The 10,875-nt window shown below is 37.4% G+C and overlaps 1 protein-coding gene across 4 annotated transcripts in view; it reads right to left on the bottom strand.

The window, feature by feature from the left end:
• The window catches only part of LOC146500560 (nectin-3-like), a 78,883-nt gene that overhangs the window by 63,336 nt on the left and 4,672 nt on the right, over nucleotides 1-10,875 (bottom strand). Inside the window, exons 5-8 of one of the 4 annotated variants that reach the window (XR_014869715.1) lie at nucleotides 10,371-10,525; nucleotides 7,548-7,653; nucleotides 6,490-6,577; nucleotides 3,188-6,144 (exon numbers count right to left, since the gene is read on the bottom strand). Coding sequence is in view for 2 of the 4 variants with exons in the window: in XM_085134707.1 (XP_084990833.1) it covers nucleotides 10,156-10,525 (370 nt within the window). In the remaining 2 variants the exon portion in view is untranslated. Of the gene's footprint in view, nucleotides 1-2,238; nucleotides 6,145-6,489; nucleotides 6,578-7,547; nucleotides 10,526-10,875 lie in introns of those variants that run through there. The other 3 variants (XR_014869716.1, XM_085134708.1, XM_085134707.1) reach the window with 3 other exon arrangements.

The raw sequence follows: 10,875 nt of genomic DNA, 5'->3' as shown, positions 1-10,875 counted from the left end.
CAGATCCATTGGTATGATAATGGCTATAGTCGTTTGTGCATGTTAAAGTTATGCCTCAGCATATTAATACCATGTTTGTAGGATTATTTAATTATTTAGTACTCAGTTAATAGCAGTGGCCAGAATCTCCCATGATGATTACATCCAGCATTTAAAGGACTTTTCTATTGTTTATTGTTTAGTTTAGCTGTTGCTAGCTTGCCATTTTCTTGCCTCACTACTAGTCACTTATAAGGCATGTGCCATTTAGCCAATTTATGGTCTGCAGTGACCTCTTGTGGACATTATAAAATATTACTGTGTCGAGTAGACGATGTGATGTGATTGTTTTCTTAGTTATCTTTGACTCTATTAATTATAGAATTGCCTTCATCTCCCTGTCTTAACTGAAGTGGACTGCAACTCTGTGCAGTCCAATTCAATTAAGACAGGGAGAAGAGAGATCATCCAGACCAGGCTAATCCAAAACATGTTGGCCAAATGTATGATCAATTAAATTTTCATTAAAAAATAAATAAAAAACAAAACAGCAAAACATCTCAGTCACAAACAATTTGATATTTAAAGTCCATCAGGCATTTTCAGAAGAATCAGAAGCTACAGATTTAATTAATCCTCTCAAAGTGGTGTCTGTCCTGTATACTTTGTTTAAGGTCTTCCTATAAAACACCTAATTTTAACTACATAAAAAAGGAATAGCAAGTACAAAAACAAGAACAAAAAACAAAACATGGAAAAGCAAAGACATGACAGAGAACACTTTGTAAGAAATGAGAATCTGAGTCATAACAAAATTTGTCTAACATCTCCGCAGCAAATCAAGTTCCTGTTCTTCTGGAGTCCTAGTTCATCTTTTACTGTAATCACATGACATATTTGTAACATGTTACTGTGGTAAGTAATTACAATAATTACATTACAGCTACAACTATGTCATTACTTGTGTTAATAAAGGTCCTTCAGTTACCTGCATGCCAGGCAGACATAAAGAAAAAAAATCAAACAAATATATTTTTTTCCTGTGCAATTGCTCTATAGGGAACCAATTTTCAATTTCTGCTGTGAAGAGGATAACGCTGGTACAGTGATACAGCTTCTCAGCAGAGGACATTTGGGCATTAATTGATTTTTATTGAACTAAAGGAAAGGAATGCAACATTAACATCCGTGAGAGTTATTAGCACAATGCTACTGCAGGAAATCTATTCAGTTTGCCAGTTGTCTTACTTGTGTATTAATTGTATAATAATCAAGTTTTATAGCAATGCAGCCTGGACTATCAGAGTAGGTATACTGCATGTTATTTAAAGCATACAAATTATAAATAGTTATAACAATATAATGACAAAAGAACAAATAATAAACAGTTGTTACAGAACCTAATTCAAATCAAAATGATGAATACAATTCATTCACACAATTCAGAGAAATTGTTTGTCCTGGCAATCGGGATAAAAATTTAACATTCTCTGGATACATTCAATTTGTTTCAAATGTTCAGTTTATTCAACCTTTAAAAAAAACACCAGGTGGTTAATGTTCCTGTCAGCATTAAGACAGCCATTTGAGACAGCAGTACAGGCTATACAGTATTAAATAATAATACTACAACTAATAATAATTAATGGTGATAAATAGTTTTCTGACAACATGGAAACCTACCCGTGTAATGCACAGTGGTTGTCAAACTTTTTCTGACATGCCCCACTGTACAAAGGAAAAATGAAATGAATGAAATGAAATAATTAAAAAAAGTTTAGTGTCCACATCAAGGAGTTTGTAATTAGTTAAGTAATTAATTACTCATTAACAAATCAAAAAGGTACAAGACAAATTTTAGTTCAAAGTCAGCATTAACCTCCTAAGACCCGAACTCTTCCACGACATGCATTTTTAATTTCTCTTTGATATTTGGGCTGATTGGGACCCGATGAATGTAAAAACAAAGAATTACCAGATATTTTTTTTTTAACCTGATTTTTATTTCTAAGAAAAATGAAAGCCACATATGAGGCTATTTGTTTACAATTTTGATAGAACAGTGGCAGTATAATGTCCTCATAAGTGGATATCAGGCCCTTGTAGAGGAAAACTGAGTATTTTGGTCTAAATATCCCAAAATGTGATGTCCACATATGTGGACACCAGGTCAGAGGAGGTTTAAAGCCGACTTTTACAGAGAAATTAACTAGGCTTTACAAAAAAAAAAAAAAAAAAAATCAACCTTTTTTTTCCATGATGCTTCACCAGTGGGGCCATGTTCCACAGCTTGAGAACCACTGTTATCATGTATGGTGCATGGATATACTTTAAAAATGAAAACATTTTTAATGATCTTACTTTCTGAAAAGGTTTAAAACCATAAAGTGTCATGTCTTCATTGTTAGGTTTAAAGGAAAGAAAAAAAATCTGATGAATAATATATATGTACAGGGTGGGCCATTTATATGGATACACCGTAATAAAATGGGAATGGTTGGTGATATTAAAGTCCTGTTTGTGGCACATTAGTATATGTGAGGGGGCAAACTCCTCAAGATGGGTGGTGACCATGGTGGCCATTTAGAAGTCGGCCATATTGGATACAACTTTTGTTTTTTCAATAGGAATAGGGCCATGTGACACATCAAACTTATTGGTAATGTCACAAGAAAAACAATGGTGTGCTTGGTTTCAACGTAACTTTATTCTGTCATGAGTTATTTACAAGTTTCTGACCACTTATAAAATGTGTTCAATGTGCTGCCCATTGTGTTGGCTTGTAAATGCAACCCTCTTCTCCCACTCTTCACACACTGATAGCAACACCGCAGGAGAAATACCAGCACAGGCATCCAGTATCCGTAGTTTCAGGTGCTGCACATCTCGTATCTTCACACCATAGACAATTGCCTTCAGATGACCCCAAAGATAAAAGTCTTAGGGGGTCAGATCGGGAGACCCTGGGGGCCATTCAACTGGCCCACGACGACCAATCCACTTTCCAAGAAACTATTCATCTAGGAATGCTTGGACCTGGCACCCATAATGTGGTGGTACACCATCTTGCTGGAAAAAGTCAGGGAACGTGCCAGCTTCAGTGCATAAAGAGGGAAACACATCATCATGTAGCAATTTCAAATATCCAGTGGCTTTGAGGTTTCCATTGATGAAGAATGGATCCAATATCGTACCCCATATACCACACCAAACCATCACTTTTGTTGGTCCAACAGTCTTGGAGGGATCCATCCAATGTGGGTTAGTTTTGTTTGTTAACCATCTTCACCATTCACATAAAAGTTTGCCTCATCACTGAACAAAATCTTCTGCGTGAACTGAGGGTCCTGTTCCAATTTTTCTTTTGCCCATTCTGCAAATTCTGTGCGCCGATCTGGGTCATCCTCGTTGAGATGCTGCAGTAGCTGGAGTTTGTAAGGGTGCCATTTGTGAGTAGCTAATATCCGCCGAAGGGATGTTCAGCTAATGCCACTCTCCAGTGACATGCGGTGAGTGCTACGCTGTGGGCTCTTGCTGAATGAAGCTAGGACAGCCACTGATGTTTCTTCATTAGTGACAGTTTTCTTGTGTCCACATTTTGGCAAATCCAACACTGAACCAGTTTCACAAAACTTAGCAAGCAGTTTGCTAACTGTAGCATGGGAGATGGGTGGTCTCGTAGGGTGTCTTGCATTGAAATCTGCTGCAATGACCCGGTTACTGCGTTCACCAGATATCAACACAATTTCGATCCGCTCCTCACATGTTAACCTCTTCGACATGTCAATGGCTGTGAACACAGAGAAACTTGTGTTCACGTTGAAACCAAGCACACCATTGTTTTTCTTGTGACATTACCAATAAGTTTGATGTGTCACATGGCCCTATTCCTATTGAAAATACAAAAGTTGTATCCAATATGGCCAACTTCTAAATGGCCACCATGGTCACCACCCATCTTGAGGAGTTTGCCCTCACATATACTAATGTGCCACAAACAGGACTTTAATATCACCAACCATTCCCAATTTATTACGGTGTATCCATATAAATAGCCGACCCTGTATGTAGAGTTAAAATACACATGTAAGCGTTGCTAATGCTAACAAGGATGAAAAATGTATGTAACTAAATTTACAATATTCAGCAGTATGCAGGAAAAAGGCAAATAATATCTTTACATCCATTATTAAATCTAAAAACAGATTTAGCAACAAGATCCAGACAAGATGAGTCAGCAGTTTCTATCCTAAAATATAAATAGTATAAAACAACACGCTGCTGTGGCCCCCTTCAAGCTTGTTTGTAAACAGCAGTTAAATATGCGAATTAACCTTTTACAAAAGTGAAGCAGCTTAATACAAAAACTTTAGGCTGTACCAGAATACACTTCTAAAAAGTATAAAAAGAGGTATTGTTTTGTAGCAATTATTAATAGCTGCAGTTTGCTTGACTATTTAAAACTGTAAAAAGCTTTATACTGAAACATCCACATAAGTACCATCATGACCAGTGAGACAATGGAAACTGTGAATCAACAACACTAGAATATTAAAACCAACCCCCCCCCCAGCAGAATTTAATGATAATAATTTAGAATAAGCACTCAACACTTGAAAACATGGAATATGATTACATTTTTTCTTTCAACTTGACATCACGCTAACATCCTCACACAATACGCCCACCTTCTGATCTATCACATAATATTTCAGTCTATGACAAATCTGGTGGGAAAAAAAATCTAATCATAAAACAATTAATGTTTATTAATTAGCAGTAAATTGAATAAAGCCATGTATGAAGTGTGACTTTATAGACTGGTCACTGCTCTCCACCTACAGCAGCTGGAGTTACAAGTCGTTAACAAAGCTTGTTTTGCCTGAGTGGACATTTTAGAAAACCTTTCTCATTATGTATGATACTCAACATAGTACACTGCTCAAAAAGGAACACTTGATTATCACCGTATATCAGAAACCAGTTTTAGCACCTAATCCACATAACACTGGACCACTATGGCCCCTCCAGCAGGTGATGGGTTCACTGGAGTAACTGGGGTCAGCCAGGACCCATGAATAATGGGTGTTTCCAAAAATAGCTCCTTGACTAAGTTTGGCCTTATGAAGGGGCCCTGGTAACCAAGATTTTGTCAAGTAACTTCTCATCATCTAACTCTTTTGAATCACACTTGGTCTGGCCCTTTACCCATGAACAAACTGTCTTGGGAGACCCTACCAGGGACAAACTGTCCCCGACAACATAGCTCCTGGGATCAGAAGGGCACGCAAACCCCTTTACCGCGATAAGGTGGTGATTTATGAAGGGGGATGTAGGGAATACTTCTTTCCTACACCTGAACAGACCTTTGCTTTTACTTCTGTATCAATTACCCTATGGTTACTCTTGCTGATCAGTCGCTGTTTTTTATTATTCCTCACACTGCACATTATGACAAAGAGCAAAAATAGGAAGATAACATCTAACTAATAACTTATTACGTGTGTGAATTCTATAAATTCATAAATAGCTTGTTTAATTTTCTCAAACTTTTCTTTCCTGGTTGGTTGACAACCAATAATTCCACACAGTAACAAAACCTCACTAAGATTTTTTAAATAATGTTTTTTTTCTTTCAAATTTCTTTGTATGTTGCTTTATGTTAGATTGTCCAAGCAAAACATCTGCCGTGCGCTAACAAGGGTGGGGCTCTATTTTTCAAGTGTTATGTACTATATGGTAATCAGAAGGTGTGCTTCACTTAACTGTTTGTGCCGTCTGAACCTATTGTCTGTGTGAGGCTCTGTGGTGTACTGATAACACTGTTTTAAACAGAAGCCCTGTGGGTTGAAATCCTCAGTAGCTTAACGGCTTGTGTTATCAGGAGATGTAAATGTCACAGAAAAACTGCCATTCATATTAGCCAGAGCTGGTATGTCAAGGTAGAACCTAAATGCCATGGCAGTACAAGAAAAAGCAATAAAGAAACTTCATTAAAAACTAAGACATGATAAACAAAAGTGGGGCCGAGAGATAAACGGACACCAAGTACCTCCACCTGTTCTTCATCTGTTCATTTAGCAGCTGACTCTAGAATGGCATGTTGGTCGAGCTTTCAGTCCAGATATTGCTCATCCTTTGCTTCCACAGCTGTCACAGAGATTGCTGAAGTAAACAATTTAAGAGAATTTGTTTAAAACGGCATGTAATTTCATCTGAACATGCAAAGACTTTCAGTGTATCTGCATATTTAAAAAACAAAACAAAACTCCTACAATATTCAATGCACACATTAATAATTAAAAAGATTTACTTTTGAAGAAGGGCAGATTTAATAAAATTACTTGTACAAAACTAAAACTACAAATATATCTGCAATAACTGCATAACATATTTTTACATTAAAGTAAATAGCAGAAAAATATTTGGAAAGAGAAATTTAATTTTGACTGGAACAAAAATGAAAACAAAACAACAATGGCACATTTCAATAAATTAACTGTTACTGACCTCCATCTGACATTGTTCTTGCTGAGCTGCACTGTTACCAGCTGGTTCATTTGTTGGGACACGCTGCCAAAAAAGTGTAAACCTACGCCTGGAATTTTTGGGACAATAATTCAAAATGTTCAGTTTCCCCTCCAACACCACCGCCATAGATTTGAAATAAAACAAACAAGTGCATGAATAACCCGACGTCAAAAGACAGTTACCCAAATATGCAAAACAAAGACAAATGGCAAACGAGGAGCTTGTCCGAAGAAGTGCATCATGTATTGTCTGGAAACACTTTTGATTTTAGAGCGATGCACTAATTTAGGTGCATCACCTGAGACAGTACAATACAACTTTTTTTAATAAAAAAAAAAAAAAACACTCAATACTCATTAAATAATCATATTCTCCATATTGATTGAAATCATTGAGATTAACATTTTACGAGACTAAATTCACTGTTTTAAAGAGGATATGTACTTCTCAGATTATCCTTTTTTATGTTTCCATCCTTTTCCTTTCTACTATTTTGGTACCAGATTTACTTAGTTTCATCTGTGGAAAAAACATTGTTCACAAGCTGGTCTTCCTTTTCCCTCTCGCTAAATGAAATCTAGCCTAAAATGTCTATTGTAACACACTAACTAGTACACTTTTTTTGCCCCACAGAAAGTATCAAAATTGCCAATTAGGCCATTCCTAACATTTGCACTCCCTTTCTGATTAGTTTTTTTTTTTTTACATTTTGCAGCATATGTACTGCCTGACTAACTAGCATTAAGAGTCCACATTTCCATATGGTTTTCCTCTTTATTTTAAGAAAAAAATGAAGAAGCATTCAACACTGCTTTGAAATAAATTGTCCAATGAAATTCGAACACCCTAAAATAGAGACTGTACACACACACACACACACACATATACATATATATATATATATATATATATAAGTAAAAATAAAGACATATACTCTACAATACTTCAGTTTGGACAGTAGGTCCACATGCTTTAAAGTCAGATCTACTAAATATTATTCTACATATTGGATACATGCAAGTTAATGTATGAAGTACCTTTGATCCTCATGTGTATAAAAGTACCATACTGCAGCCCCAACGATGCTCAGGAAAAAAACACATATAAAAACACCAAGTAAGGCCCATGCAACAGAGCACGCTCCTGCAGGGACACAAGAATGAAGGATATAATGAGGATTACATTATCTGGCATTTATGTTTTTTGTTTCATATTTAGATGACTCAGACAATACTTAAACATATACCATACACAAATCAAACATGTAGATCGTGTAGGTTGAGGGCAGGTTAACAATGATCGCTTCTGGTACTGTTGGTCAAAAATGTTCTGGTGAAAACTTTTCTAGTCTTGGGTGAAGATAAATGAAGAGAAGATGTGAAAGGTGTGTGAGAAAGCTGTCTGATACAGTTCGGGAAAATAAATGAACTGTCTCTAATTTTTATGGTAGTTTCATTTTAATGGTAAGAGACAAAATATCAACCTAAAGTCCAGAACAAATAGCCAGAATTCTGGTTTCAACGGCCTGAACTGAAGAAACCACAGAATTGGTTCCTTCTTTTCCAACTCTGCACCATGGGAAAAACCAAAGAGCTATCAAAGGACATCATGGATAAGACTGTAGATCTGCTGTAATGGATTACAAGACTATCAGCAAGTAGCTCGGTGAGAAGGTGACAACTGCTGGTGTGCTATATTTGGAAAAGGAAGAAATAGAAAATGACCATCAATTGCCCTCAGCCTGGAGCATGACAGTAAGTAAGACGAGAGGTTAGCAGCAGTATGGCTTCATGCCAAAGAGCACTACAGATGTTTTCTTTCAGAGTGTTGATGGAGAAGTACAGAAAAGGCCAGCAGGAGTTTCATTGGGTCTTTATGGATCTAAAGAAAGGATATGATAGGGACACAAGAAAGAAACTTATACTGCATGAGGAAGTCAGGAGTGGCAGAGAGGCATGTGAAGGTGATGCAGAACATGTTTGTGAAACAGAGATGACAGATGGGTTCAGGGTGGTTGTGGGAATACATCAGGGATCAGCTCTGAGCCCCTTTTTGTTTCCAATGGTAATGGATATTCTGACAGATGAGGTCAGACAGGAGTCTTTTTGGACTGTGATCATTGCAGACAACAGTGTGATCCTTACTAAACGCAGGGGAGGAGTTGGAAGTCAACCCGAAGAGATGGAGGTATGGACTGAAGAGAAGATATGAAAGTCAGTAGAAGTGAGAAAGAATAAATGATGTGTGTGAATGAGAAGAAGACAGGTGTAACACTGAAGCTGTAAAAAGTAGCATCAAAAGCAACAGACAATGCACAAAAGAAGTGAAGAAGAGAGTGCAGGCTGTGTGGAGTGGGTGGAGTGGGATAGCAGCAAGGGTGAAAGGTAAGGTTTACGAGATGATACCGCTATGATACTGCTGTATGGTTTCCAAATAGTGGCACTGAAAGAAGAAAAAAAAAAAAAACAGGATATTGAGCTGAAGATGCTCAGATTTTCATCAGGAGTGGCTGGGATAGACAGGATTAGAAATGAGTAAATCAGAGGGAAAGCTAAGGTTGAAGGCAAAATTAGAGAGTCTAAGATGGTTTGGGTGTGTGCAGAGGAGGGAGAGTGAATATTTTAGATGTTGAATATTTAGCTCCCAGGCAGAAGAAAAAGATAAACACTGACGTTTCATGAATGTAATAAAAGAGGACATGGAGGTTAGCATGAAAGATGAGAATGCATAAGGCAAATTTGAAACACTAATGATCCCTAAACAGTCTGAAAAAAATAAGCAAAATTCTTGAGCCAACCCTCATTTCCTTATAGTTTATTTTTAAGGAGCCAGACTTTATTTCTCTCTTTAAAGTATTTTTTCATAGCTTCTCTAAGGAGGGCAGCTGAAAGAAGACTACACGCACCCACTGCACATTCAAAATCTCTCAGACTAACACAGCCTGAGGCATAAGAAACTTATATGGCCATGAACAGAATACAGTGGAACCCTGACTTACGAAATTAATTCGTTCCAGAGGGTCTTTCGTAAGTCAAAATTTTTGTAAGTGGAAGCACCTTTTTCCATCGCCTTTTGAGTGAGGCGATGCTGGCTGAAGATGAAGTTCTTGGTGGTAGAGGAGGTGGCGGAGGTTGAAGAAAGCATACGTATGCATGCATACATACGTACGTGTACATAAAATTATGGAATTTAATTTAATTTTTTACAATTTTCTATTTTATCTATTTCGTTAAGTGGGCATTTTGCCGTACCACAGGCAGAAATATTGCCATTACTTGAATTTTTTGTTAAATGGGGTCTTCATAAGCCGGGGTTCCACTGTATATTTAATTTAAGACATGCTTCAAGTTTTAAATTGTAGAACTGACTTGAGTAATATGTACTGCACTGAGTGGAGCATTAGTCATCCATTTACTTGTCTGTTTTATGCTGGCTCTAAGGTAAGTTTCATGTTCATAGTTTGGCCTCATAGTTTTCAGTTCATAGCTTTCACAGTTCATAGCATTCATAGTTTCCTGCTTTGTAATTTAACTAGGCACTGTAAATAAAATACTGTGTTCACATTTGAGTCCACACCCACAGCCTGGCCCTCTCGGCCGTAATAAAGGCAATCATTTCTTTAAGCCATTTGCTTACAAACGATTCCTAACCTCTAATTTGGATGTGGGTGGAATGCCTACAGAAGTCCATCATTTTACTCTCATAGTAGATATTTAAGTTTCTATTTATTTCTTTTGAAAGAAGTCCACAGAACAACATCAGAATGAAACAACATCCACAAAAGCTAACATCCCCCAAAATCAGAAACCAGTTCAAAAAGATTTGGACAAACTGCACAGCTAAATCCAAGCTGACCTCACCTGATGGCACATGCACGTAGAGCTGACCATGTTTACTTCCATACGTGTTATATGCTTCACACTGATAAAGGCCATTTATATCAGAGGTCAGGCTCAGCAGTTGTAGCTTTGCACCGTCTATTTTGACAGAAGACTCCAGCAAAGACTGGCCAGATCTGAAAAACATGAATGAGACCTGATCGTGAAATGTACAGAGAGGGCAGAAAAATGTGAGTTGTGCTAAGAGCTAAACATCTATGTTTTATAAATTATGGTCGAGGAGGACATTGAGTGGATGGATGCAGGTGAGACTTGGAAGTAACCTTCATGTCTCTTTGAAACTGCTTTGCATGACATGTGCTTGTTATCACCAAGCACGTGACATGTGCTTGGTGATAACATTATTTCCTGGGGGTTGGCTGTAGCTCAGGAGGTAGAGAAGGTCATCTACTGAATGGAAGGTTGATGGCTTGATCCCTGACTCCCCCAGTCTGAGTGCCAAATATCCTTGGGCAAGATACTGACC

This window comes from Neolamprologus multifasciatus, chromosome 16 (genome assembly GCF_963576455.1).
Source record: "Neolamprologus multifasciatus chromosome 16, fNeoMul1.2, whole genome shotgun sequence".
NCBI lineage: Eukaryota > Metazoa > Chordata > Actinopteri > Cichliformes > Cichlidae > Neolamprologus > Neolamprologus multifasciatus.
Note: the sequence above shows the minus strand (reverse complement) of the source record. Positions and strands in the feature narration are given on the sequence as shown.